Source organism: Metarhizium acridum, assembly GCF_019434415.1.
Source record: "Metarhizium acridum strain ARSEF 324 chromosome Unknown scaffold_31, whole genome shotgun sequence".
Taxonomy (NCBI): Eukaryota; Fungi; Ascomycota; class Sordariomycetes; order Hypocreales; family Clavicipitaceae; genus Metarhizium; species Metarhizium acridum.
In genome coordinates, this window is record NW_027094018.1 from 1,094,624 (window position 1) to 1,121,626 (window position 27,003).

At 51.4% G+C, this 27,003-nt stretch overlaps 10 protein-coding genes across 11 annotated transcripts; 4 read left to right on the plus strand and 6 right to left on the minus strand.

The window, feature by feature from the left end:
* The first annotated feature begins 282 nt into the window (after window positions 1-282).
* Window positions 283-2,914, plus strand: NOP58_1 (Nucleolar protein 58). Its single transcript, XM_007811746.2, has 3 exons — window positions 283-423; window positions 503-592; window positions 660-2,914. Exons 1-3 carry the CDS (start codon window positions 389-391, stop codon window positions 2,350-2,352), a joined length of 1,818 nt encoding a protein of 605 aa, XP_007809937.2. The 5' UTR covers window positions 283-388; the 3' UTR covers window positions 2,353-2,914.
* Window positions 2,915-3,338: 424 nt separating this feature from the next.
* J3458_005166 (uncharacterized protein) lies at window positions 3,339-5,004 on the minus strand. Its single transcript, XM_007811745.2, has 3 exons — window positions 4,457-5,004; window positions 3,798-4,381; window positions 3,339-3,737 (listed from the first exon to the last, which is right to left on the minus strand). The coding sequence occupies exons 1-3, from the start codon at window positions 4,623-4,625 to the stop codon at window positions 3,444-3,446; spliced, it is 1,047 nt and encodes a 348-aa protein (XP_007809936.1). The 5' UTR covers window positions 4,626-5,004; the 3' UTR covers window positions 3,339-3,443.
* A 1,231-nt stretch (window positions 5,005-6,235) lies between these two features.
* On the minus strand, window positions 6,236-9,940 carry J3458_005167 (uncharacterized protein). Its single transcript, XM_007811744.2, has 3 exons — window positions 8,938-9,940; window positions 7,957-8,332; window positions 6,236-7,847 (listed from the first exon to the last, which is right to left on the minus strand). The coding sequence occupies exons 1-3, from the start codon at window positions 9,326-9,328 to the stop codon at window positions 7,328-7,330; spliced, it is 1,287 nt and encodes a 428-aa protein (XP_007809935.1). The 5' UTR covers window positions 9,329-9,940; the 3' UTR covers window positions 6,236-7,327.
* Window positions 9,941-10,298: 358 nt separating this feature from the next.
* On the minus strand, window positions 10,299-10,892 carry J3458_005168 (uncharacterized protein; the record flags this gene model as incomplete). The annotated part of the gene is made up of 1 exon (XM_066118635.1): window positions 10,299-10,892. The coding sequence occupies one exon, from the start codon at window positions 10,890-10,892 to the stop codon at window positions 10,299-10,301; it is 594 nt and encodes a 197-aa protein (XP_065976155.1).
* A 545-nt stretch (window positions 10,893-11,437) lies between these two features.
* Window positions 11,438-12,764, plus strand: J3458_005169 (uncharacterized protein; the record flags this gene model as incomplete). Its single annotated transcript, XM_007811742.1, has 6 exons — window positions 11,438-11,555; window positions 11,627-11,634; window positions 11,699-11,706; window positions 11,760-11,945; window positions 12,004-12,367; window positions 12,429-12,764. The coding sequence occupies 6 exons, from the start codon at window positions 11,438-11,440 to the stop codon at window positions 12,762-12,764; spliced, it is 1,020 nt and encodes a 339-aa protein (XP_007809933.1).
* A 1,869-nt stretch (window positions 12,765-14,633) lies between these two features.
* Window positions 14,634-17,613, plus strand: J3458_005171 (uncharacterized protein). Its single transcript, XM_007811741.2, has 2 exons — window positions 14,634-16,272; window positions 16,340-17,613. Exons 1-2 carry the CDS (start codon window positions 15,301-15,303, stop codon window positions 16,904-16,906), a joined length of 1,539 nt encoding a protein of 512 aa, XP_007809932.2. The 5' UTR covers window positions 14,634-15,300; the 3' UTR covers window positions 16,907-17,613.
* Window positions 14,871-15,302, minus strand: J3458_005170 (uncharacterized protein; the record flags this gene model as incomplete). The annotated part of the gene is made up of 2 exons (XM_066118636.1): window positions 14,871-15,144; window positions 15,217-15,302. 2 exons carry the CDS (start codon window positions 15,300-15,302, stop codon window positions 14,871-14,873), a joined length of 360 nt encoding a protein of 119 aa, XP_065976156.1.
* A 1,610-nt stretch (window positions 17,614-19,223) lies between the features above and the next one.
* J3458_005172 (uncharacterized protein) lies at window positions 19,224-21,359 on the plus strand. Its single transcript, XM_066118637.1, has 3 exons — window positions 19,224-19,803; window positions 19,879-20,120; window positions 20,199-21,359. The coding sequence occupies exons 1-3, from the start codon at window positions 19,745-19,747 to the stop codon at window positions 20,216-20,218; spliced, it is 321 nt and encodes a 106-aa protein (XP_065976157.1). The 5' UTR covers window positions 19,224-19,744; the 3' UTR covers window positions 20,219-21,359.
* A 68-nt stretch (window positions 21,360-21,427) lies between these two features.
* J3458_005173 (uncharacterized protein) lies at window positions 21,428-23,179 on the minus strand. Of its 2 annotated transcripts, XM_007811739.2 has the most exons (4): window positions 22,744-23,179; window positions 22,562-22,676; window positions 22,373-22,497; window positions 21,428-22,312 (listed from the first exon to the last, which is right to left on the minus strand). In XM_007811739.2, exons 1-4 carry the CDS (start codon window positions 22,952-22,954, stop codon window positions 21,486-21,488), a joined length of 1,278 nt encoding a protein of 425 aa, XP_007809930.2. In that variant the 5' UTR covers window positions 22,955-23,179; the 3' UTR covers window positions 21,428-21,485. The 2 variants fall into 2 exon arrangements, with proteins under 2 accessions (XP_007809930.2, XP_065976158.1); XM_066118638.1 differs by having other exon boundaries at window positions 22,562-23,179.
* A 247-nt stretch (window positions 23,180-23,426) lies between these two features.
* LHS1_1 (lumenal Hsp70 protein) lies at window positions 23,427-26,923 on the minus strand. The gene has a single exon (XM_007811738.2). It carries the CDS (start codon window positions 26,630-26,632, stop codon window positions 23,636-23,638), a length of 2,997 nt encoding a protein of 998 aa, XP_007809929.1. The 5' UTR covers window positions 26,633-26,923; the 3' UTR covers window positions 23,427-23,635.
* Window positions 26,924-27,003: the final 80 nt, after the last annotated feature.

A 27,003-nucleotide genomic window follows, 5' to 3' on the forward strand; every position in this document is an offset into this window, starting at 1 on the left:
TATTATAATAATAATTATAATATTTATTAGTTTATTAAATTTTATATATATTTAAATATAATATATTTATTTAAATATTTAAATGTTTACATATTATAACCCTAACCTGCCCGCCTTGCTAATATGCCCGCCTTGGTGATAAGCACCACCAAAGGTGGTGAGAGCTTCTGTAGCTGAATTACCTAATGGTGGGGCGTGGCACGAGTACCCACTTGTGCGTGCAGAAACCAAAGCCAAAAATTTTGAGTGGAGACTGAAGCTCTTCTTGTCTGAAAAATTTCCATCATTTCATCTGGCGTGCGCACATCGACCGCAATTGCGCTTCGCAGGAGAGCAGGATCCCAATCGAGCCGAGCAAGATCGTTGGAGGCAATACTATTTGTTCAAAATGTCTCTCTTCGTTCTTGCCGAGACGCCGGCAGGGTGAGTTTCTTGCTAATGCTACTTCACTTCCTGGGTAATTTTGGTCAAGTTTGAATTGCAATGGCTAACACAAATGTAGCTATGGCCTGTTCAAGGCTTCCGACAAGAAAATGTTCAAGAATGAGGACCTTGCCGCCGAACTCGGACGCCCTGAGAAACTAGTCGAAATGTGAGAACGAAACCTTGGCTGCACATAAAGCCTTCGCGATGGTGTACTAACATGGAGGTTGCTCCAGGCTTAAGCTGAAAAAGTTTGTCAAGTTCGACAGCGCTGCCATGGCCCTCGAGGAAGCCGCTTCTTTGAAGGAAGGCAAGGTCCCAGAGCTCCTCACGACTCTTTTGGAAGATCTCAAGAGCGAGAAGAAGGCCTCACTCGCCGTCGCCGACATGAAGCTAGGAACCGCTATTTCCAACTTACCCCAATTCAACATCACCCCTGTGGCTGGATCCGAAACCATGGATTGCTTCCGAGGAATTCGTGAGCACCTCTCGTCTCTTATTCCTGGATTGGAACAAGACATTGTCGATCGCATGTCCCTTGGTCTCTCCCACTCGATGTCCCGCCATAAACTCAAGTTTTCCGCCGACAAGGTCGACTCGATGATCATTCAGGCTATCAAGCTGATCGACGACATGGACAAGGAGCTCAATGTCTACGCTATGCGAACCAAGGAATGGTACGGTTGGCATTTTCCCGAGATGGCAAAGATTCTCAACGATAACATGGCCTACGCCCGTGTTATTCTCGCCGTTGGTATGCGAACCAACATTGCCGACAGCGACCTGTCTGAGATACTTCCTGAGGAAGTTGAGGTCGCCATCAAGGCCGCCGCTGAAATCAGCATGGGTACTGAAATCATGGAGGAAGATTTGGACAACATCAAGCTTTTGGCCGAGCAGGTTATTCGCTACTCTGAGTACCGTACCCAGCTCTCCTCTTACTTGGAGACCCGCATGCGTGCTATTGCCCCCAACTTGACTGCCCTTGTTGGCTACCTTGTCGGTGCCAGACTCATTGCCCATGCCGGATCCCTCATCAGCCTAGCCAAGGCTCCCGGTTCCACTATCCAGATATTGGGTGCTGAGAAAGCTCTCTTCCGAGCTCTTAAGACCAAGCACGATACCCCCAAATATGGTCTGATCTACCACTCTTCCCTCATCGGACAGGCCACCGGTCGCAACAAGGGCAAGATTGCCCGTATGCTATCTGCAAAGGCTGCCCTTGGCCTGCGTGTCGACGCTCTGGGCGGTGACGATGACGAGGAAGATGAGGAAGAGCGAGCCATCCTCGGTCTCAGTAACCGTATCAAGTTGGAGAACCGCCTCCGAAAGCTCGAGGGCAAGCCCCCTCTGCCCAAGGGCACCAACGTCGCCCCATCTGGTGAAATTGTCGGAGCTGGCGGGTTCACCCTCAAGGAGACTCGACGATACAACACGGATGCCGATGGTGTTACTGAGGAAGTCAATGGCGATACTCCGCTCAAGAAGGAAAAGAAGTCCAAGGACAAGAAGAAGCCAAAGATCGAGGCCGTGGAGGAAGACTCGGACGACGAGATGAAGGACGCTGAGGATGAAGAGAGCGATAAGGATGCCACCACCCCTGCCAAGAAGGTCACCAAGCTATCAAGCGAAGAGTATGAGCGCCTTGCAGAAGCCGCCGGTCTCTCTGTCAAGAAATTCAAGCGAAAGTATGAGCGCGGCGACGTCCAGCTGAGCGCTGACGGCACGCCCAAGGTCTTCAGCAAGAAAGAACTCAAGAAGCTCCGCAAGGCCGAGGCCGCCAACCAATCCACACCCTCAAAGTCCGCTACTGAGCCCTCCCCCGAAAAGAAGAAGAAGAGAAAGCACGACGACGAGGAGGAAGAACTCGAGTCGACCAAAAAGGACAAGAAGCAAAAGAAGAAGAAGCGCCACTCCGATGTCGAATAGAAGACGACTCAGAGAAAATGACAATTTTAAAAATGCGGGCGTGGGTTGAAGGGAAGGGGACCACAAAAAAACAAAACGTATCACAACAGGGCCTGCAATAGTCTGCGATGTGTAGATGTATGATTGATACCTGAGACTCTAAATGGCAGCCGGGGGTTGGGTTTTGATGACTGAGAAGCATTCTTCTGGCCTCGAACTTCTTGTGCCGACTAGGGCGTCGGCGTTTTTGGGCAATGGTTGAATTTGAATGGCATTTGGCGCGAATGGCTTTCTTTTTATTTTTGCTCTACTTTGTAATCTGTTGAAAGTTTTTGTCATTTAGGCCTGGCTATCGTCTAATCCTGTCGATGACTCGATGTTATGGGCGAGCGAAAGGGAGTTTGTTTAGTAGACCACAATGGCATTATTCAACGAAGTTTGCGTCCTGACTTTTTCAAACGTGAGTAAATTGCATACTTTCGCTATATGCCAGGCATGCAGCGAAAGGCAAAGAGAGATTTTTAAATTGCGCTATTGTTATTCATTACGAGTTAATTTTTTACAACAAAATATACAAACTGCTCCCTCCGGTTCCTAAGCGAGCGATTAGGGGTATCCGTCGCAATATCCTGAGTAAGACTCATCCCAGCGCCGATCCATACATGTCTTCTTCTACCCATCTCTCTCCAGGGTATCAAACGACGGGGTATCATCATCAATCTTCGTGACTCCTGCCTTAATCGAAGCCGAGAGGTAACCGTACATTAACTTGACAGTCACCTCTGTACATCAACCTTCATTCATCCAGTCCAAAAAAAATGGGGAGAAGACAAAGCAAGAGCAAAAAAGAGGCAGAAACAAGTGACTCTAAGGAGTTAGATCGCAACAAATCGAGTAGGACAGTAAGCGTTTAGAATCGAGTTGTTCAAAGCGCGAGAAATGTCGGCATTGCTGACTCGAAGTGAATGCGGAAGACAAGGTAGAGCATCGTTGAAAACTTATGGGAGCCTATCAGGAGGACATCTCTCGAAATCAAGTAGACCACGCTAATCAACCGAATCACTTCGAGTTAGCATATCACGCTCTTGTCATGCGAACATACCCGAGCATCATTAGATGTTCTCTACGACGCGGGCGTTGATGGCGGCTTGCAAACCGGGGTCCTGACCTCCAAAGTCATTATTGTTACTATTGTCATTTCGGTTGTAGCCGCTGCCCTCGCCAATCTCATGGGCGTTATTCAGGGCGTTGAAAGCCGTCATATTCTGGCTGGAGCCAGGCAAGAAGATAACTTTACTGTTGGCCGACTTCGCCATGGCCTGCATAGCTTCTAGGTAACGAATCTGCATGGCAGGAGCAGAGCTGAGGATGTCGGCTGCCTGTCGCATCAGTTTGGCAGACTCGACCTGTACATGGTTAGCTCGACAGGAGTCCAATTCCAAGGGACTTGGGATGGCTAAACGCACCTCTGCCTTGGCAGCGATGACCTTGCTTTCACCGATTCGCTTGCTCTGGGCGGCCATAGAAAGCGACTCCTGAAGGTCCTGGCTGAAAATAATATCCTTTATGAGCATGCTCTCAACCTGCACGCCCCAGCCGGCAGCGACATCTTCAATAATTTCGCGGATAGAGTCGGCAATCTCCTCACGTCGCTCAATAACATCCTGAAGAACACGAGCGCCGATGACATGACGCAAGGTAGTCTGGGTGCGCTCAAGAAGGGCCTGGCGGACATTGGAGATACCAAAGGCAGCCTTGTGGGGAGCCACAATATGGTAGTAGATAACAGAGGTTAGACGCAAAGTGACGTTGTCCTTGGTCATACAAACCTGCTCAGGAACCTCGGATGTCTGGATCTTGACATCGATCTGGAGGAGCTTCTCGCTGAGCGGGTTCACCTTGACCAGACCAGGATCGACAGCCTTGTAGAATCGACCAAACTTGGTGACGAGGCCAACATTGCCCTGATTAACGTTCTTATATGGGTTCGGGCAACAGAAGCAGAGGGGGATGGCTCCCATGGTTCCAATGCAGGCGCCAATAGTATTAACTACGGGGGCATGTTAGCATGAAGAGCTGGCCGTTACTTGACGTCGACAGCCGATTGAGATCGAGTTGAACGTACTCATAGTACCATACCAGCCTTTGGGGTTGGGATCGTTGCCGATAAGGGTGGCATAGCTCTGCTGGAGGTCCTCTTGCCTGGGCGGCTCGACATTCATCTTGCCCTGGGATTCATACGCAGGCGCGGGGGCCTTGCTGCTGGAAGATCCTCCTCCGTTTACCTGGGCCATGATGGGTTCGGTGGACGAGGTAAAGGAAGTCACTGTTACGAATGCTGCTGGCGCAGACTTGGTTCGTTTCTGGTCGACGAGGTGAAGGTGATGGTCTGGCTGATCTAAAGGAATGGAGCGCAGAGACGTAGGGTGCAGGACTCGGAATGCGACGGTCTATGGCAGGGTATATTGGCGACTAGGTGTGGTGGTTCTTCGACGCAAGCTCAGCAACGGTGGGAGCGATGGCTGTACTTAAATATTTATGAATGCCGGCACTGGCTGTCGGCGGCGTCTCTGACGTCGACCAAGAGAATTGGCTGTCAATTGGAGTCTTGTCCCATCCAGATGTCCTGGAGCTGGCGGACAGTGGCACAGCCTAGTGCAAGTCTGGCACGACTCCAATGTCTGGTTGGAGGCACGGGTGTTCAATGTTGGCGGGCACCGGGGTACCAGCAGGCGCACAGAAGCACGGAGGCACAGAGGCAGTGGCAGGCGGGCCTGGACGGATACCCGGCATGGGGGTGGGGAAGGCACCTAGGAAGGCACCCAGGACAAGACACTAATACAAGGGCGGTGGTCAGATGCAAGTCAACCTCGCTCTGTTCCGTGGTAGTACCTTCCCAACTTCATGGTGAACTGGGATTTGTAGAAGCATTGCGTATTGCTATTGCTTCGTTTTGGCAAGCGACAAAGGGAACGGCATTGGCAAACTTGACAAGAGCTAGCATTTGCTACCCAAGCGCTCTGAGGACTGGGTGCTGGCTTCAAAAGCAATACATTCGTCAATTCACGGAGCACATGTTTGCGTACATGCTGCCTGCCTGCCTGCGCCTTCGGTCGTCTCTGTTCTAGTTCAGTGGATTCCACACCACGGCCTGGCTGGAACTGGAGGATTGCGCTCGGAAAAGTGGGTCATCCAACGGCAAGGGTGGGAGCCTCCCCAAGCTCGTCGCTTGGCAGCGTCACAGTCACGAATGAGCCTTCGTTTCCCGCATCAGCATGCACCTGGCATCCATCATACGAGGAATGCGAAGACAGACAGGTTGGGGTTGACTTTGGAGCCTTTTCCACCCTGATCAAAGTGAGGCTGACAGCTCCATGATAAACAATGTTCGGGCCCTCTCTACGGAGTACGCTTTCCACAAGGAGTCTGCTTTTAAGCATGCGGAGAATGGCGGAAAAAATGACGGTGCGCCCAACTTGCAATCCCTGAGCGTTCTGGTTTCGCGACGGCCAAAGTGTCGCATTAGTTGTTGACCTAGCACAACGGAAGCCATTTAGCCGTTGTACATGTTGTACTCACCCGCCAAACCTTGAAGGGCGGCGGCTTGTTTGAAGGTGCCGATGCCCGTCTCCCTCGTCACCTTGGGCGATGAGTTCGCCCGGTTCCTTGGAGAACCACCATAATACACAACCTTGCGAATACGCCTAGGCTTCATTGCGACATCGTTTCCGCCAGGCTACTTCCACAACGTCCCAATGACGGGCATGCACTTTCCTCCACTAACTATTACAGGGCACCTACCTGATCAACCAGTCAATACTGAGGCTCAACCCCGAGCAAGCAAACAAAGAATATTCGGAATTAGTCCGTGCAAATACGGAGTACTAGCTAACTATTCGTTTTTCGACAAGCCTCGACGCCGTTTCCCTTTCGCTCCAACTCTGGCATCGTCCACAAAGGCTTGTCCGAAGCCATAGGTATAGGACGGCCCAAGAGGTCGCTCAGAGGTTTCTACGTATCCAAATACGTGATTCTCCAACCTAGGTACCTAGGCACCTGTGTATGCATGGCTTTGTGTGAAATCTTAGGTTACGCCCGTTTTGGAAGTCTCCGAAGTGTCATCGTGCGGGTCGATTTGGTCAGATGGCTTCTGGAAGCCTTCTTCATTTAGCACCCCACATGACAACCTTGCGTCTCGGTGGCGAATGTCGGCTTCAACTGTACGTTCCTAAGATCTTCTAGGCCATGGCACGACCCAATGGGGAAGTGAGAGTACTGCTCTCTAGATTTCGTTGAGCCTTCAAGTACCAAAGTCGAGCCTCCCTCAGGAGACACTATACCGTCAGTGTTTGCACTTAAACTCTTGTGTCCATATACACCACCGCTCCACAAGGCAGTGTAAGTTGTCATCCTTTTCGAGCCGTAGCGCCGAGGCGATAGAACTCCGTCTTAAACCAACATTTTTCACGTAGAAATGTCCTCGAAAGGCTGTACTGGGGAAATTTAGCGCTTAAAAAAACAATTCTAGCCGTTTTAGCATCGAACCGTGGGCTTAGATGCGTCGGGTATTACCTTTCTGTATGGCTCGGCCGAAATTCCTTTGTTGTGTGACTCCTCGCCAAGGTGGCTTAGATATGATGGTTACCCTGGGCATGTGTATTGCCAGCCCCCGTGGCCGTGCGCTTGCACTGCCTTTTGACAGATGCACCCATGGATGCGAAATGAAGGTGTAGCAAACAAACTCGTCTCTTGCCTATTATGTAGATGTGCTAGGCACAGATTAGGAGCATACCATGTAAAACGTTTCATCATCCCAAATGCCAGTACTCGTAAAGCCACCTATACTTCCCACCATGAACCGCGATGAAAGGCCCCCTTTTTTTCGGATATCGCCTCCTTGGCCTCGACAGTCACAAGTCTACAGAGCAAAGCAGCATCACGCAAGTCCCATACCCGCACGAGCCTCCGTCACATTTGGAGCTATTTCGACAGCTACTCACCGAATCTCGGGCTCTCTCATGAAATCCGGAATCGAGAACCCAGCCTCACCACCTTCCAGCCTCGCCGCCGCCAAATCCCTCACAATGTCGCCCAGCTTGTCCGCCGTGGCAAACGCGCTCGTCGCACCCTCCTCCTCGGCGGCGACGGCCGCCTCCCTCCCCGCTCCTTGGGCGGCATCCGCATCAAACGCGTATATCTTGATCCCCCGCAGGTGCGTGTCCTTGCCGTTCTGGTGGTTCTCCAGGATCTGCATCTGCAGGACGTACGAGACGAGCGTGTTGCCGTCCGGGTCGCCGCCCGCCCCGGCAATAGGCACCTGCTGCCACCCCACGGGGCTCTCCATGGCCATGGTGGCGAACTCGATGAGGTTGTTCTCGCTGGTGCCCGACTTGAAGACGATCTTGGTGGGCGTGTAGGACTCGTCCTCGCTGTAGTCGACGAAGAAGCGGATGTCGCGGATGCCGACGCGCTTGACAAAGTAGACTGTCAACTTGTGCGGCTGGGGCCCGTCTGACCTAATACGCGGACATTGTGAGTCTGAACTCTGTGTTGTTTGTTTTGTGCAATTCATGACAACGGGGGGATTTCGGGAGGGGGTTTCGAATATTTGGTGCCAAGACGTACTGCCAGTACAGCTTGAGATCATCGCTTCGCAGCTCTTCCACCCCGTTTCCTGGCTTGTGGCTGCTCACGGTGAACCTGCCGAGGTTGGAAATCTCCTTGAGTCCAAGGGCTACAGGGTCGACCAGGCTGACGGCTTCTTCTGGCTCTTCTTCCGACGACTCCTCGTCTGCTTGTTCTTCGAGGCTGGTGTCTTCGGCCTCGTACTGTTCCTGCGACAAGATCTCGTCGTCGTACGCCATATTGTTGTTCATGGGACGTATCTGGTCTGTCATGGGCTGGCGGCCCCGGGCCAGGGCCAGGACGCTTAGGTCTGGCTCGGAGCTGGATTCATCTGAGTCGTAGGGCATGCTGAGCCGGGGGCTGGCGGATTGCGCCGCTGTTCAGGTAGTTAGAAGGTTTGCAGTCTTGGGGCTTTTTGTTGATGATTTCAGACAAGATTCTGGGGATAGTTGGCTCTAGTGTTGTAGGCTGGGCGCGAGAAGGGTTTGGGGGAGTGGGTTGCGATGTTCGAGAGCGTGATGCCGTGCCCCGAGGTTCGTTTGGTCTGCGAACAAGAGAGGGGAGACGGCCGAGGCCGAAGGTGTTTTCCTGGTGGATAGGCAGGTATTTCTTCTGAAGGGCATCTTCGTTGAGACCTTGCGCTTGGTCTGGCCCGCAGCGATGAGCGTTGCAAAGAGATGCTCTTGCTGAAAACATGGCATCAGGGTTCAAACAGAGCTACCAGTAAGCAGGGCCCAGTGGCCGTGAAACCAGCACCGGTCAGAACCACAGCTCGTCAAGTGCAACAAGACCAGCCCATTGTTTTACACTTGCCACAAAATCATCAACACTGCTCGACGTAAACCCAGGGGAAACAGCCGAGTCCAAAGAGTGAAGGCCTCGCCACATCCCCATGACTTGTAGCCCTCCATCCTTGCTCGAAACCAAAAGCCACCAACACATGTCAAGAGCCCAAAAGACGAAAATAAAAGGCAGACTCACTCCAATGCAGCCGGAACGGATGCGGCGCCGGTCCCGCCACGCCCGTCTGCAAACCGCCTTGGCTCCTTTGGTCGCCAAGCTGCTCCGGCGTCCGATGCGAATAATTCGGCGTGGCCTGCTGCCTCCTCACAACCGGCGGCGGGGCCTCTCCTCTCCCCGTCGAGTCTGAATCCGGTTCGTACTGCAGATCCGGCGTTTGCGCGGCATGTACCACGGTCGTCCCGGGTGTGGTGATGGCTCGCGCGGCAAAGTCGCGCGGACGTGGTCGTGGTGGTTGTTCCTGCCGCCGTCCGCCGTCCACATCTTCTTCCGACGTGGCAGCGGCATTGGCATTGGCATTGGCATTGGCGGCTACGTGACGGGCTCGACGCGAGCCACGCGCAATGTCCATGACTATTATGCCGCTTGGAGCTCGTTACGGAAGGGGAAGCCACACCACCACTACCGCTGGGTGCCAGGCGCTATCGGGATTGGAGGGCTGGACCACCCTCTTTTTTTTTTTATTTGCGCGTGTTTCATGGCCGATTTGCTGGCTGTTTGGTGGGGTTTTGGACGCGTGGTCACGTGTATAGGGTGGGTGGTGAATGGTGAAATGAAGCGGGTGCCTTATGTTGATGCGGATATTTCTTGGTTTTTTTTCTTCGTCTTTTTTTTTCCCTTTTTTAACATGGAAATTGCTATGATTGCATAGCCAGGTGTCCTCTTCTTTTCCCGTTCGTGACTTGCTTTTGCTTTGTGGTTGTGATGCAGGTAGTTGACTCGATAACTTATGTCCCAAACAGACCTTAGGAGATTTATACGAACCACGCAGTTTTTTTAGTCTTTTTTATTCATTACTCTTATGCAAGCCTTAGGGTTATGGAGAGGTTACTCATCTTCTATAATATAGTACAAGTATCACGCTAGTTAAACTAAGTAGTATATTATCATTAAAAAAAAAGCAATAAGCAAACAGGCAGGTAGCAGCCCATCGTCTTGGTATTCTCGAATGCACCGAGTCAACCCAGCTATTCCAAGAAGTCTCACTATTATTGCATAAATGACTTTAGGCTGCCCAGCTAGTCTAGTTTATAACTCATACTCGGTGCTTTACAAAGGCCGATTTCTCAACTACATGCACATAAATATTTGGTTATGAGCTCATTATCATTGCCAGCGTATATCCGTGAAACATGGAGAAAACCACACATATCCCCAACAACCCAACACCAACCGTATAATGCAATAAAAGAAAAAGAAAAAAAGCCACAACCGAATCCCGGTCATCCTGTTAGAATTGCAACCCACCTGCCGGCTCTGCCCGTCACACAACAATCATCACAAGCATGTCGATACCCCTCTCCTCACCAAACAACGTACAATCACGATCCCCTCAGCTCATCCGGCACCTTTCCCTCCCGAACCCAAATATTCATCCCGACCTTCTCCCCCCGCACTACCGGCAAACCAGCGTGCAAAACCCGTTCATCCCCCCTCCCAGAAACCATGTTCTCCCAAAAGACCGCGTTGCCCTCCACCGGCCTAAACGTCACGCCCTTCTCATACTCCTCATCGCAATCTACAAATTTACACCACTCGCCGCTCTTGGCAGCCAGGAATGGGAAATTCGTTCCGCCACCAACCACACCCTTCGCCTTGATGTATCCAAAGATGGAGGAGGCCCTGTTGCCGCCCAGCGAAGCAACTGCATGCCGGGCGTCCGTGAACCAATCCGTGTGGAAGTGATATCGCTCCGTCGGCGCGTATTTCACAAGCTGGATGGGTTCCATGTTGGAGACTGGCATGTCGAGGCCTTGGAGGTCAAGCGCGCGGCGTTCGATACAACGGACAGTCGGGGAGCGGTGGACAGATGTCGATTGAGAGGTGCGGACGGCGTGGATGGTCTGCGAGGAATCGCTGGTTACGTACGAGTGTTTGAAGGTGCCGTTGCTGTTGGCGTCAGTATGTCGCGTCATGATGGGGGATATAACGAGATGGTGTTGCAGAAGGAGCAAACCCGTACGCCAACTCTAAAAGATGTCTCCGTTCTTCGGGCGTAATGAAGCCCTCGAGGTACATGACCAGTGGGGATTTGCTGGCAACATAGACTTTATACGGCGGATGCACACATTCAAATTCGTTGGAGAGACGAGTTTGGGTTTCGCCATGGGTGAGCAGCGCGAGCATGAGTAGTATGGCGCTGTAGGCGAGACCTTTGCAGGACATGTTGGTTTTTCTCAACTTGAACATGTTTGGACATCAAAATCCTTTACAACCGTGCTGAACATGACTGTCTGCAACATTTATTTACTTCAGCGTCAAGCCAGGGGCACTTGAAACAATGGTACATCTCGAGTCGCGGCTCAGGCTTCATCGACGCCTCCGCTACATGGGTGCGTCACAGAATTCGGGTGCCCCTCATCCTACGTGAGCTTCAATTGTTATAAAGTACGGGAGGTTTCCCGAGGTAACATGAAGGCAATTTCATCCTACCAGACAAAAAACGATATATGAAGCCACCATGAGGTCCCAATTTTCGGCAATGACGTTGCTGGCATGCCAGGCACTGGCTTGGAGCCACAGTAGTGCAAAGGAGCTGAAAAGTTTGTTGGCGAAGAAGGACGATACTTTGGTTGCCTGTAAGCATTAAACGGAAAAGCAAAACCATTGAAAAAAGGAGGAAAAAAAAGTCCCGTTAACATTATGGTAGTTGTCGTGGTGAGTGGATGCACATACATCATCGCATAATAACTCAAGCTGACGATCGAATCACGTCAAATAGCCTGACCAGTATGTTGAGAATCAACCCAAGACTTCATCTGATGGTAATTGAGATCGTCCAGCGAGTCTAGCAAGGCTCTATTACCAGAATGGACTGCCCTCCAAGATAAAATCGCAGCCAAGTCGATCGATTGTATTGCCTCACAAGACTTGTGCGCCGACTTCGACGTCGTCTCGTTCCCTGCTATTCGTCTGTATCGTGGAGACCAACCAATGGTCCGATATCGTGGACCACGTACAGCCTCGTCGTGAGTGTTCTCCGAGCTGTTATTAGGCTCTCATCCTCAACGACTAAGCTGCTTTTAGCCTCATGTCCTTCTTCGCACGACAGCAGCAACCTGCATGCACCAAATTGAGCAAGGATCAAATAGAAAGGTTTACTACTACAGACGACTTCGTTTTCATAACGCACTTGCACAAAGACGACAAGGAATTGCTCAGTCGATTCTCCGCAACCGCCGAAGCGTATAGAGATCGCTACTCATTCGGGTATTTGACCGACGTTGGGCAACGAGACGCAAGCAGATTAACATGCTACAACAACATTGACAATCTGGAGCGCTCAGAGGCAGGACTGGACCAAAGCGGGGTTATCGAACGATTTCTCGAGACTTGCACGGAACTATTGATTCCGCAATTGACGCGGAGGACAGAGCTCAAGTACAGACAGGTGAGCCGCCAAACGCCAACTCTCTGTATTGGGATATGGGTGCTAACTTGGAATATCATAGCCAGGGAGGTCGTTGGTGTACTATTTTACTGGCGAAGAGTCCGACCGAGACTTGTATGTGAAGAGGATGAAGCCGCTTGCCGGGACATACCAAGAATATTTAAGGTTTGTGACAGTTGACAGTACCGAATATGCCGACATGTCGCGCGGCATGGGCCTGGAATCGAAGAGAGGTCTCGTGGTGGAACACACACACGGCGGCCAGCTCTTCCCATACCGCGGCTCAGGTGGTGATATTGGGGCTGAAGAGGTTGAAAACTTTATTACGGCGATTTCGCAGGGAGCAGTTCAGCCCTGGACAGGGCACCGTGACGGCTCTGCAAAAGATGAACTCTGAGACGGCTCCAGATGGCGTTTTTGAAACTCGTGGGCGGGTGACACGCTATGATTGGGTCGTCGAGAGCAAACACTAAAATGTCAATTATCTTAATCAAAAGCTTCCGGTGCCTGGCAGGGCCGGACTTGCTGACGGGACTAACCTGAATCAAGTAGCCACGACAAACTATAGTACGTAGTAGTATGTATACTATCAGTAATGATAGGCCCGGGAAGCCACATTTAATGACGATCTGGACGATCCAACCCATGGGGGGCCGAGGCTTGGCTCAACTTCTTGAAAGAACCGTTGGACCCTTTGAAAGGCCAAGTTGAATCTCTGCCCTGAGGCCCACAGCGCCATTGCTCAGGATCCGTGGGTCGAGCCACCCTGATCAGCGATACATACTTGTTACTGCGGTGTATAGCCGCATTGGTTCGTCGAAGAAGATGGCACTCTTCTGCGGTGCAAAAGGCGTCTGCAGGGCTGCATTCTACCGCTTTTAGCTCGCGGAGGAGGGATACTCGGCACCGCGGCTAAGCGAAGCCGTCAACTGGCCTGCGCCGCGTCTCGTGTTGCGCATGACTGCTCGGGTGCTTTCAATGTTGGGTGCTGGCTGTTTTCGGCGGCCATCCATGTTACGGGGTTATGGTGGTTTCCTGTAACAGAGACTGGCAGTGTGAGCAGGTGACGGTGAGACAATGACAGGGTTGATGCGGATGCTACATACCTACTTAAGTAGTGAAGCAATAACGTGTCAATACAGTACATACATTGTCAGGATTGCCCGTGGCCCCGACACCAGAGCTAACATTGGAATGGTGGAATGGTAGCCTGGTGCTGGTAATCAACCAAACTGATAGCCTAAGACGTCCCGACCGAGCGTGGTGGGCGCTAGTGCCACAGTGAGCAGGCACGGGCGAGGCCATGCAGATGCATGCAGACAGCCAACAGCTTGTCAGGAGGGCGGAATATAAGAGAGAGTTTGTCGGGGCTGAGGCAGCCTTGGAAGTTTTACAATTTCCATGTTGGAAAACGTGCCCCGTAACTAACTGATCGGTAGCTTACCTCACAAACATACTCCGTACCTATCGCAGCAGATGCCGTGCGGGCAAGAGTCTGGTCCACTTCTGTCGGGCGCAACTCGCTTGACCACTGCTTGGCCACTTGTCTGGTACTTGACCGACACCAGACGGGGAGCACCTGGGAATATTGACGCGAACATTGAAGCCGAGCGGGCTCGACCGGCACCGGGCTGTGGGCGCTTGTGGGCGCCTGGGCACTTGTGCGGGTCCATGTCGACTACGCCCGACGTGTTGAAGCCGACGTTTGAACCTTGACATTTTCCTGTTTGCCAGCCCCAGGGGGAAAGGTCAATGCTTTGCCTTCAATCTTGTTAATGTAGAAGCCCAAGCCGGAGGAACAGCCTTGGCTTTTTCCTGCTACCCAGCATGCGCAAACCTGGCCAGCTTGCCAGTGTACCTAGCAGCTGTACAGAGCGCCGAGTATTAAAGCCCAGCCCGTCATGTTCAATGCTGCCGGATGGCACTTGACGCCATCACCGCCGCCGCCACCTCGTCAATGGCCACTCGTACCTCGTGTCGCGTATGTACTTGGTTGAACGGTCTCAAATAGAGTCCGAGACCATGGAAAGACGAGGACCCTTGCCGAGACATGGCCCTTACCTCGTCAAGGACCTGGTGAGCCTGAACACCCTCTCTGCTTGCTTGACTCGTCACTAGTGCGCGATGAGAGGTTTAAAAAAAAGGAGTTCACCATGTTCCCATCAAGCGGGTCTGCGGGACAGCCGGGGTCTTTCTGTATTGTGTATCCTAGTTTTGTTGTACGATTCTGCACAGCTGAGTCGCTGCCTCGTTCTCCTGCCAGAAGCAAGTACCCTCCTCACTCGTATGGCACCGCCTACCTAAGTACTTAAGTAGTCTTCGGCTAGCCACCAAGGCCACGGATCTCGTCTTTGAAATGGCGTCGACTGGCATTTGGGGCTTTTGCTGCGCAGCTAGTCTACTCCCCAAGTACGTACGTACCTACCTACCCACGCAGTAGCAAGTCCGAAGCCAAGTTGTTCTGTGTCCATTGTGTTGGGGTGTGTTTCGTTTGCTTTTCCCTTTATGCCTCAAGCACCTCCTTCGACTTCTTTTCTTTTTTCTCATCCCAACCTTTGCTCGGATTTTCTTCGTCCTCTTTTCCTGGCCTGGGCTTAAAGAGTATCAACTCTGCCCTCTCGTCTGTGCTTGCTCGCGTGGAAGAAGCTGGAGAATCCAAGGTCTGATTAAGTTCCACGTTGCCTTTACATTCGTTCATTGGGCCATTCCGAAGGCCTGCCAGCTCCTCAAGTACTGCGATTAGTCCGAACACAGGATCGAATCCGTTGAGACTTCGACTGTGTATCTTCGAGATCTTTGTCTTTGCATCTTTCTTTGTTTCATTAGCATTATTATTATTTATTACTCACCCTCTTTCTCTTTTGCTCGGAACCTCGGTTGCTTTAAACTCGGACGGCCCCGAGTATCTTTTCTTCCCTCGGCTCTTTCGTATCATGTTGGGTCTTTGGGACAAGCAAGCTTGGCCTTCACCAGTCGTCGGCAGAATGGCATCCACCAGACTTCGCTCGAGAAGGGCTATTCTTTTTGTGATGGTGTTCTGTGCGTTTATGTCGGTGGTGATGCTCACATCGAAACAACTAGGTCCGTTATGTGACGGCCGCTATTGCGACATCTACGGCTTGCGAGAAAAGCTGCCCAAGTTTGGAAACGACGGCGCATCCGATAGCAAGCTTACAGGCGACAAGGCTCATGATGGGGTTCAGTACGTCGGGCAGGACCTCCAATCTCCTGGGCTCGACGACGAATGTGCGCTGTTCCCCAACACTTCGAGTGTCTTGCTCATCATGAAGACTGGCGCCTCCGAATCCTATTCCAAAATTCCTACCCAACTTTTGACCAACCTAAAATGCGTACCCGACTTTCTTTTCTTCAGCGACATGGCTCAAAAGATTGCGGGCTACACCATCCATGACAGTCTCGACACCGTGCTGGACGAAGTCAAAGAAAAGAACAAGGATTTCGACCTCTATCACCGACAGAAGAAATGTCCCGTCGACCAGGAGCAGTGCAACAAGAACCATGATGTGGCTCAGCAAGGATGGAGCCTAGACAAGTATAAGAATATTCACATGGCGGAAAAGGCATACGAAATGCGGCCCAACTACGACTGGTATCTGTTTGTCGACGCTGATACCTATGTTGTCTTTCCTACGTTGATGGAGTGGCTGAAGCACATGAATCCCAACAAGCCGCATTACATTGGCAGCGTCGCCTATCTTGGCAATTTTCCATTTGGTCATGGTGGTAGCGGCTATCTCGTGTCCAGGCGTACTATGTACTCCATGTTTCACGGCAAAACCGGTGTTGCGAATAAGTACGACGAGCCGGTTCAATACACCTGCTGTGGTGACTACATGTGGTCAAAGGCTTTGAAGGACGAAACTGGTATTTCGGTCGTCAATGCCGTAAGCATCCCGAGACTGACAGGCCTAGGTTTACATGTATCGTGCAACAATTGCTAACGTGTCTCAGTGGCCTGTTATCAATGGGGAGAAACCACACACCATTCCATATGCCGAAGACGAGTGGTGCCAACCCATTGTCACCATGCATCACGTCGGTGCCGAGGACATCTCTGACCTGTACGCTTTCGAAAAAGAGCGCAAGTTCAAGAAGATGTTGCGATTCAAGGACCTGTATCACAAGTTTATGAGCCCGGAGCTGGTGGAGGCACGACCAGACTGGGACAATCTGAGTGAGGATGTGTACTACCTTAACAGCACTCGGGCCGAGTACGACGAGTGGGAATTGACCAAAGCCAAGACTGAAAATCTGTCAGACGCAGAAGCTGATGCCTACAAGAGTTTCGACGACTGCAAGAAGGCCTGTCTGAGCATGGTCAACTGCTTCCAATTCCGCTACCAGAACAACATTTGTGGACTTTCCCACAAAATCAAGCACGGCAAACCTGCCAAAAAGGGCGACGACGACTCTAAGCGATACATGAGTGGGTGGAACGTGGAGAATATCAAGAAGTGGGTTGAGGGGCAATATGATTGCGAAAAACAAAATTTCAACTGGCCAGTCAGCGACAGGTAAATCACGGACCACGCGACTTTGTGAACCGCAGATTGATACAAGTCTAGTAGTCCATTGACGCCACAAACGACATGAATGGGACCCGACCGCAGATGACTTGGATTACTGCGCCCATTGGGCGAGCTGAGCCAAAACCTACCACTACATAGCATGGGCAGGTCGACTCCGTGTTTTGTCTTTTCTTTTTCTTTTTTGTTTTCTTTCCGGTGGCTTATAAATGAAAGATGTTTTGGAAAGGTGAAAAGTGAGAAGGTATCTGCTATTACCTTGTGTCGTTCTTCACTTGGTTTATGATTAGAGGCGGATCAAGGATAAAAACATGTTGGTTTTTTGAAATACATCGGTCGGGTAAAGTTGGCAGGTAGCCTCGAGCTCACGTCATGAGGCGCGTCTTGGAATATCGGCGGCAACGGCTCGGGCCAGCAAATGACGGTATGGGACGTCATTCTCGGGCGAATTTTGGCTTGCATATTTTGGATTATGGTACGCTTGGGTCTTTTTCCAGGAACATACAACGATATACCCGCCTCCCGAAGGGTTGGGAGGCATTCGAATTCAAATCCTATGCCTACCTAGGTATGCCACCAGCGCTGGCTTTTTTATTTTTTTATTTTTGGATCATGCAAAGCGCCCATAATTTATCTCTGGTGTCATTAGGACTTCTAATGGGAGGCAATAGATGACAATGGAGAAAGCCCTGACGCGTCAAGGCCATGATGATACGGTGACAATGTGACAAAATGAAGGTGTGTCAGTTGATTGCAACATGACATGGTCATGTTGCCATGACGCAGTTGGAAGTTGAAAGTCGGACAGATCGGTACCTGATCGTGCAGCAATGTATGAGGGTCTAATTATGGCCCGGGGTGGACAAGGGACCAAAAGTACTTGACGGTACATAAGGGGGGAGGGACTAGGGCTAGGTTGGCCCACACGTCATCAGTTCGGTTCCCCTGTGTTGGTCAGTCAGTTGCAGGACGTCCGTTGCGGCACGGTAATGAGACGAAAAGAGCCGATACAGGTACATGCCAGTACTATATTGTACCTACCGGCACGTACGGAGTACTGAGTAGTAGTATGTACACATGTGTGGCGATGTATTGAGGCTCACGGGGTGAACGTTGTCTTGGATGCAATGCGAGGGCCTTGTGCCGCTTTGTCGGATGTCACGCAGAGGTATTCATTCACTGGGCTTTCTGACATAAAAAAGCGTGAATGCCGTCTTGTCTTGACCCCGTAGGGGCTAGCTGTGTATAGCGCCCCAATGTTGGATGGCAGAGACGTGATGTGTAGGAGGTGGTATTGCAGGAGGCTGGCCAGGGCGCGGCTGCCTGTCATGCGTGGTTGGAGTGGCAGCGTGCAGCGCCTGGCTAGCGGGATTTCGAGATTGCGGCCCGTCAAGCTATGCGCCGCCCCGTCAACTACCCCGCTGAGACCCCACCGTCCAGTCCTGCGGCATCAATTGATCTGGGTTGGCGCTGCGGTTTCCGGTTCCTGAAGGTAGGGCAGCGCCGCAACGGCGGTCGTGCATGAATGACGGCAGATGGAAGATCAATGTCAAGGCTGAGCGATGCTTCCAGCGACCAGTTGGCGCTTTGATTAATCACTACTCCGTACTCCGTACTGTGAATACATACATATTCCCAGGCACGGCTTGGCATTCGGGTGTCCATCTGATTGATTGGCGGCGCGTACATACAGTGCTGTGTACTCCGTACGTACTGCCGATTACACATCTGCATTCGAACACGTTGTATCCCGTACTTCCGCGCCATCCCTTCGTTTGCAGCTTTTGATTTGAAGCTACGCAAATCTTGTTAGTTCCTGTTAGTCTGCCACCCCTTGGATCGACCTGTCCAGAAGGGGGAGAGCGCACACGGGAGACGCTTGACAGGACAGAGCACCCGACCCAGCATTTGGCATTTGGCGTTGGTATTTTGAGCATTTGGGCACCCAGACAGAGCTGCGGCTGGCGGCTGACGGGGGCATGAGATGCAGTCATTCATGACTCTGGGTGAAGCTTACGCGGACTCGCACTGGGCTCGCACTGGGCTCCATATCACCCCTGGCTTTCAATGCTGCCCCCGCCAGATGTCCCAGTGCCGGTAACAAACCGAGAACGCGGGCTCTCACTGCCCACAGTGTCTGTTGCTTTGCTGCGCTGTTGCTCTGGATCCCCTCCTGCCTTCCAGGTTATTCCACTCCACATCAATCGTTACGCCCCCCGTGCCAGTCTCGTCCATTCTTGTCCATTCTTGTCCAATCTTGTTTAGTCTTGCCCAGTCTGCCTCCCGTCTTCCCTCTTCCTTCTTCCTAGCTTCCGCCTTCGCCAAATCTTATATCTCCTTCGCCTCTTGCTCGCCTCTTATCCCCAATTTCCCATTTCCAATTCCCCCATCTTCTACTGTACACCGTTATATCCCAGCGTTGCCGCTTTTTTTATTGCTACTGCTGCCGCTACCGCTGCCGCTACCAAGACCCGTTGACCGCTCATCGTTTTGAACTACACCGCACTTGTACCACACCGGCTCGACCCTCGCCAGCTTCACCAGCACCAACTGTACATAGCAACCACAAACTACCCCATCATCACAATGACTGACGCTGAGCTCGATCGCGACTGGGTCCCCAACGGACGCCGACCACTATCGTACGTCTTTTCGTACCCTCTCCTTTGGCCAATGCCCTTCTCCCCAAGCTGAATTGGCACGGCCGCATTTGATAAGGGGCAGCGAGCAACCATGCAAGCTCCCCTATTCTGTCCCACCCTTCTCACATGAGAGCTAACAAGCCATTATTTGTTTTAGGACTGTGGCCCGCTCCTTCTCCCAAGAGCTGATGGACATCTTCCGCATCGACAACTCCGTCTCTGACCTTGATCAGCAAGTTTCTGAAAGGTTCGTCATTCTACGTTCCTTTATATAACCCCCTCATCGCCCCACCTGCAGAACCTGACGCCCCTGGGCATTCAGACGCGAAACCGTGGGCAAAAATAACCAGGAGCTTGCCGACCTCGAGGCCCGTATCCGCGACATGGAGGAACGGCTCCGTCGCAACCAGAGTGGTAATCCTGCTCAGCGATCTCAACAGTCCTCAAAAGTTGCTCCGCCTGCACCCTCAAAGGGTGAAAACAAGTCGCGACCAGGTACGGCTCGCGCCCCCCAGCAAGCACCCAGTTCTGGCAACATGCCCCCAACGCCTGGGGCCAGCGAAGGTGATTATTATCTCGTGACCCAGGCTGATTTGGACGACTCCCCTCGCTGACTTGCTCCTCTTTTGGCCTCGATGACAGACGGTGATGCCGAACAGTAAACAACACTCTCGGTCCGTGTACTTTGGTGCTTGCCAAGCTATGTAGCTTTTCGTCAAGGGGGGCGGGTCGCTTCTTTGTTTCCGGGCACACAGTCAGCCACGAACGAAATACCGCCTCATGATTTCAGGAGGTGACTGCATCATGAGCCTCATCTTCACCGAGCCACATGGAGGCCCCGCCTCGTCTTGGGCGGGGTCATGCCGAGGGCCACACGCTTCACATTCTACTTTTTATGCATGGGTAGGGAGACCACGGATGCACACCTGTTATGTCACTGCTCCCTGATCAATATGTTTTTTTATTTACTTCGTCACTCGTTCTGGACGAAATTATTCCCGGCGTTTTAACGGCTTCAACGACACTTATTATTCCCGTGGAACTATCTGGAAACACCAGATACCCGATTCACTGTACTCGTTTCTTTTTATTATAAAATCAACTTTCTCTCGAGATATGAGTTACTCTTACTGGTTCGCCTACGCGTATCGGCAGGCCTATACCACTCGCACAACCATGGCCATTACAAGTCTTTTTAATATCTAGTTGGGGATCCTTGTTTTTTTTTAAGACCTTGTTTTCTTGGTGCGACAAGGAGACACTGGGAGCATTGAGGAAGGCTCAACGATGCGACGGGGAAGAGATTGGGAAACATGGCAAGGGCTCTGCTGGAGCGGTGGCAAAGATGCGGCAATTGATGCTTCTCAGCTTGGTCGGTGCGAGCCAATGACTTTAGAACTTGTAATATCAGACCAGGATGGTGGCTGTGCTTCAATGTCCATTTCCCTTGTCCATTCTCGTCCGTGCTCAGAGATTTTGGCGTGCCATGTGCAGGCCTCGTTTCGCCCACCTTTATGTATGCTTTGATGAGAAGTAGCCTATTGGACTGTCTTGCCTGCCTGCCACGTTCGCCTTTTCCAGGAATTCCTAGTTGCACAGAAGTTCCCGTGACATTGTTCATCATAGTGGGAAGCTAACTCATTCTCGGGCCTATCCGCCATAGCCCGATAATTCCCAGAAAAAATCAAGAGGGAAAAAACACTGGATAATAGCCACGTACAATCTATAGCAGAGTACACTTTACCTACTAAAAAGTATACACTACAATATATTATATATATTATACTATAGAGCGCAATAGACAGGACTTAATTTAGGGCAATACTTTTTGCCTGGTACTGTAACAGAATACAATGAGTGTATTGTGGTATGGAGTGATGGCTCTATTTAGTAGCTGTCTAATCTACCTACCTAGGACCTAGTAGGTACCTAGAAAGTTAAATACTTGCTTCCTCCCACTGTATGCGTCATCTTTGCATCGTAAAGAATCTTATTAGCTAACCCAATTCTGTTCTTGTCAACATCAAAGACAACGAAAATCGCTTTGAGCATCACGTCGCCCAGAACAGTCACGTCCATGTCTTTGGCGCTTTGCATGCCGCCCCAGCAGAGGGAGGGTTCTGTGTCGAGCGGACCGTAGTTGAGATATGGGCCTGGTATACGAATAACATGTTCCGTTTTTGGAAGCTTGAATAGGAGATCGGGGAGATCTTGAGCGCCCTCGCATGGGAATTTGTATACGCCTGAGAGCAGGTCCGATCTCTGGACACCCGGGACATCTGCCCAGTATCGGCTGGCTAGGGGGTCCGGCAAGAACAAGAGAGACGTGCCGGTGTCGACGGTGGCCTGAAACTTGTGATACATCCACATTGGGTTTTTACCACGCCAAGCGGTGAGGTCTAGTTCAATGTCCCAGTGGGGGCTATCTGGGTTTGAGTCCAGCCATGTGATGTTGTCTGCAGCCATGGATTCGTTGATATAGCCAAAGTCGAAGCGGCCGGGCGCGTTTCGGCGCAGGCCGACTGTGAAAACCGGCTTCTTTAACTGCGATCGCAGTACGGAGAGGAATGACGGGGTGGGAGGCGTGATGTTGTTGGGGAGCTGTTTTGCTAGCCCCATGATGCCGCTGACACTGGTTTCCCGTTCGAACCGGGGTGCCATGATCTGGGCCGATTCAATAGCGACATGCTTGATTTCGAAGCCGCCCAACCGGAGTGTGTCACGATAAACGATGCCGGTCGCCGTGGTTCCGTCCACTGCATGTCAGTGTAAGCTATGTTGTCAAGGTGTAGGTTGCCCGCCAATGCGGCACTCACAGTATTGAACGCCCCAGACGGCCTTGTCAACGCGGCTGGACGTGCTGGAATTGTTTGGCAGGTATCGAGGCGCCCAGGGGCCATCTTCGTTGACGCGGTATACTGAATCTGAAGATTGGACCCAACTGTGGCGGTTAGTATGAACTGGCTGTGACTTTGTTCCGTTCGAGACCCATCTTGGTATCTTACACATCCGAGGAACCAGTATCCAGTATCATCTTCAGCTTCTGAGCTGGCGTTCCAAACTCGACTTCTGTAACGTATGCTTGGTCATTATTCAAGGGCTCGGCTGTGACAGGTCCCTCTACCAAAATGTTAGCCATCCTCCTTCCTACACACTGAATGGTATTGTAGAGCTGGGATGAACCAACCTCCCTCCAATGCCATGTTGGAACCCGGCACAGATTTAGTCTTCCCCCATCGATTATGAGCTGCTTCCCAGTCGCTCAAGAAGTCCCTTCTCCCCTCTGGCCGAGACTTCGCCTCCAACGAGAAGTAGTCCAGTCTCTTACCCTCAAAAGGCACCGCAGCACTGAGAGACAGGGCGGCAAAAGCGGCCGAGAGAACAAGAACCGTCCGCATTCTCCTGGATGTTAAAACTCGAATGATCGGCGAGACAGTGTAAATGGTGGCAAACAGGAAAAGTAGCAAAAGGGGAAGGACTGAGTACCTTAGGTACTACCTGGGTACGCACCTAGGAAGCTGGCCAGTGAAGACGGGTGGAAGCACAGCTGGTGGCAGCTGCCAAGTGCAAGGCTCAACTATCTAGACCAAAAAACACAGTTACAGTGGGAGGCGAGAGTACCCAGATATTTAACCAGACTGCCTACCTGGATAGCTATCGCGTTTGTATGTTATGAATATATTATGATATACAAGTATATACTTATTAATAGTACAATATATGCCAAAATATAGTGTTACTACATGCCCTTGATCTAGCCTTTTTTTTTTTCATTATTTCATTAATACTACAATATATTATGGTATGTACGTCTTTTTTTATCAACAGGTCAATACATCATGTTAAAACATCTAGCAGGCGCAAGGTTGGGTTTTGGTAACCGTCCTTAACCTCATCAGCTATAACAAGACGGCTTATCAGATGTTTTTATTCAATACATCAAGACTTTTAACAGCCCTTGACAATTAAGGAGCAAAGCTCCACTTTTCCTAATGACATACTGCCGTATGGTCTATTCATATGCTTCTCAGCTTTTGATACATGTATACATCTCAAATCGTAGCCACTTAAAATATCCCCTACAACTCATCATGCCCTGGTTTCTCGCTGCTCTTCTTATCCTCCTCAGTCTTTTCAGGCTTCTTCTCCTTCTCCATGGCCTTGATTTTCTCCAACATCTCTTCCAGTTGCTCTTCTGTGAGACGCTGACCCTTAAAATCTTCGGCGCCCTCGCCCTTCTTTGACTTTCCCTTCTTGAGGTTCTGCGCGGCCTTTTTGGCCTTGCCTCCAAAGCTTTTGGCTCCCTTGAGGGCTAGATCCATGCTGACCTTGTCAAGCTTTTGGATCTTCTCGGAAATGTCCTTGACAAGAAGTACAGGGTCCGCAGTCATGGGCAGTTTGTCTTGTTTAGGCTGCATCTCACTAAGCCACTCTTTGGTGGTTTTGACAAGTGCTTCCAAGTCCTTGAGTTCCTCTTTGTCAAACAGAGGCGGGATGGGGCCAGGCTGCTCCTCGGGCTCATTGTCCTTCTTGGTGTCCTTGGCGTCGACGTCCTCTAGACCATCAAACTCGCCTGTCGGAGTCTCGGCCGAAGCAGATGTCGTTGATGATCCGCTGGCGCTGGTGGAAGCAGCTGTTGCCTCCCACTGCTCATATTCTGCGATTTGCTTGTGTATGGAGTCAAGGTACTCGCTAATGCGCTTCATGGACTCCTTCAGTGCAGTGATCCTCCCAGGTCGCTTTTCAGCCTCATCGATTCTGGTCTGTACAGGTACAACAATGTCTTGAAGAGTCTTCAGCTTAGCTTTGAATATCTCCGCAGTAGCGTCGGCTCCATCCTCATATAACCAATCGCCGATTTCGCTGGATTGTTTAGCCAAGTCAGCGCGTTCCTTCTCTGTCGAGGCCTCGATGAACGACTCTCTCTCCAGGAGATCTCGGACCTTATAAGTGTAGGCCTCAAGCTGGTTGAGAGCCTCCTCGCGCTGGAATCTGGCCTTGTCAGAGGCTGCGAATGCTTTGAGTCTATTCTTGACTTTGACCAGCTCGGACTTGGTTAGTGCAGGAACGCCCGCCTTCTCCAAAACGACTTCAACAGGAATTGAAACAATCTGTTTCTGCTTCACCTCTCTGACTTCCTCGCTGGGGGCAGTCGACTCGGACGAACTGTAGGCGGTAGATGAGTCGGTCGTGGTGGATGAAGACGAGGTAGATGGCTTGGCTCCCTCCTTCGGGGCCTCCTTAGAGCTCTCGGGTTCTTTAGAATCGGCATTCTTCTCAGTGCCTTTGAGAGGCTTCTGATCCTTCTTTCCAAAGCCAAACAAGTTTTTGACGCCATCGACAATACGTTCCTTCACAGTTACTTCAGCCTCGCATTCTACAGCAGCCCTGACGACCTGGATTTCTCCATTTTCGGCAAGTAACTTGACACCAAGCTTGAACACAATTTCAGACTCCACGCAGGAGGGGTACTTCTCCTTAATGGCGGCTACAGTAGCAGTCAGGTTCTTGGTCAACAATGAAGCGATATCCTTGTCGTTGTCACCAACTTGTTGGTAGAAAGAAAGCGCAAAATCTTTGTGGTCGTTAAAAGTTATTTCCTTCGCGACACCTCCCAGAGGCGAGACAGCGGTCCAAAGACGCTGTCGCTTTTCGCCGTTCGCACGCTTCAGACCGGCAGCGTACATGGGGCCTTCAAAGATCCTGATTTCCTTGACTCGAAAGCTGGGGCTCAGCTCAGCGGCGCGGAAACCGGCACCAAACACGGCAGCTTCATCAGAGTTAACACTGGGCCGTACTTTGTCAGCAGAGCCAGCAGCTTTTTCAAGAGCCTTCTGAACAAACGGAGTACGAGTGGCACCTCCATGCAAGATGATGGAAGTCAAGTCGCTCAATTCGATACCAGACATCTTCATGGCGTCTTTGATGACGGCTTCAACTCTCTCAGCGTGAGCCCCAGACATGGTCTCAAAGTTGTCACGGGTGATCTTGTACTTGAAGTCGACATCCTCGTAGAGCCCCTCAAAACTAGCTTGAGTGTTTTGATTGGCGCTGAGAACGTGTCGCAGTCGCTCGGCTTCCTTGGCCAACTTGGCCATTGTCCGTCCGTGGGACCGGACACCCTGGGCCGTGGCAGAAACGCTTTTTGCTGCCTCTGTTTCAACAAATTGTGAAATGATATCATCCATGATCAGATAGTTGAGGGAGTCACCACCAAGGGTCTTGTCCCAGCCGCTACCAAGGACCTGGATCTCCTGGACAGTCTTGTTGTATTTCCCGACATCTTTGACAGTACGGCTTTGGAAGCGTAGAACAGAGGCTGTGGTACAACCGGCTCCCATGTCGAAAATCATGTGGTACTCGGGCTTCTCGCCTGCATTAATGTTAGGGAACTGGCGACTAGTAGCGTAGTTCAAGCCAACAGCCATGCCATCGCTGATTAAGCTGAGGACTTTGAGGCCTGCTAATTCGGCGGCCAGTTGAACAGCGCGCTTCTCCTCGACAGTGTAAAAGGAGGGGACAGTGAGTACGACGGATCGCACAGAAGAGCCGTGACCGGCTGTCGCCTCGGCGTTTCTTTGTACGTTCTGGAGTTCCATGGCCAACAGCTCTTCAACCAGCCATGCATCTTCTTCGGGGGTCAGTGTCTTGGTTTTGAAAGCAGCTGTGCCGCGTGTGCTATGAGCCTGTAGCTGCAAAGCTGGGTGACGTGCTGCATATTCTTTAACCGATGCATCCTCGATGGGAAGGCCGAGGAGCGTCTTCAGGTTGGGGTAAACTTCGTCGGGAAATCGAGCGGCGACTGCCATGGCATCCGCACCGTATAGTCGTTCGGGGAACTGGGCAGCCTTGGGGCCACTCGGGAATGGCTTGAATGCAACTGCAGAGGTCTCCTTTCGCCGGGAATCTTTGGTCAGGACAATCTCGAGGGGAGTGCCTGGCTTCACCAGGGCGGCTTTGATGTATTCGGTTCCAAGGTCGACACCAAGGACGGCAGCCGCCGCAAAGACATTGGCACAGAAGAAGACGACAGCTCCGAGGAGCATCGTCAGAGGCGATGGTCGCGAATTCGCCATGGTGGGTGGTTGCGGGACGTGCTATCGGACAAAGGAGCATCAAGACGTGTGCAAGTGATGTGACTTTGTGCTGGACAATGAAAGAACATGCACGAGGATGCGCTGGGGGTATAAATACCAAAAGGAAAAGACGAAACAAAAATAAAATTGAGTTTAAGTTCAAGGAGAGGAGGAGCTAAGGTTTAGACGCCCGCTAGCTCTGTGCAGCCGGTCGAGATATATGGCCCCGGCTACTTGAACAATTCCAGACTCCAGGTTTGAAGAGGTTGATGTGGCCTTTCCGTGTCATGTTAGTTGGAGAAGAGGGTTGTTTGTCACTCGTGGGCCAAGAGGCCAAGAGGACAAGTTGCAGCCATCAGCCCGCCAATGCG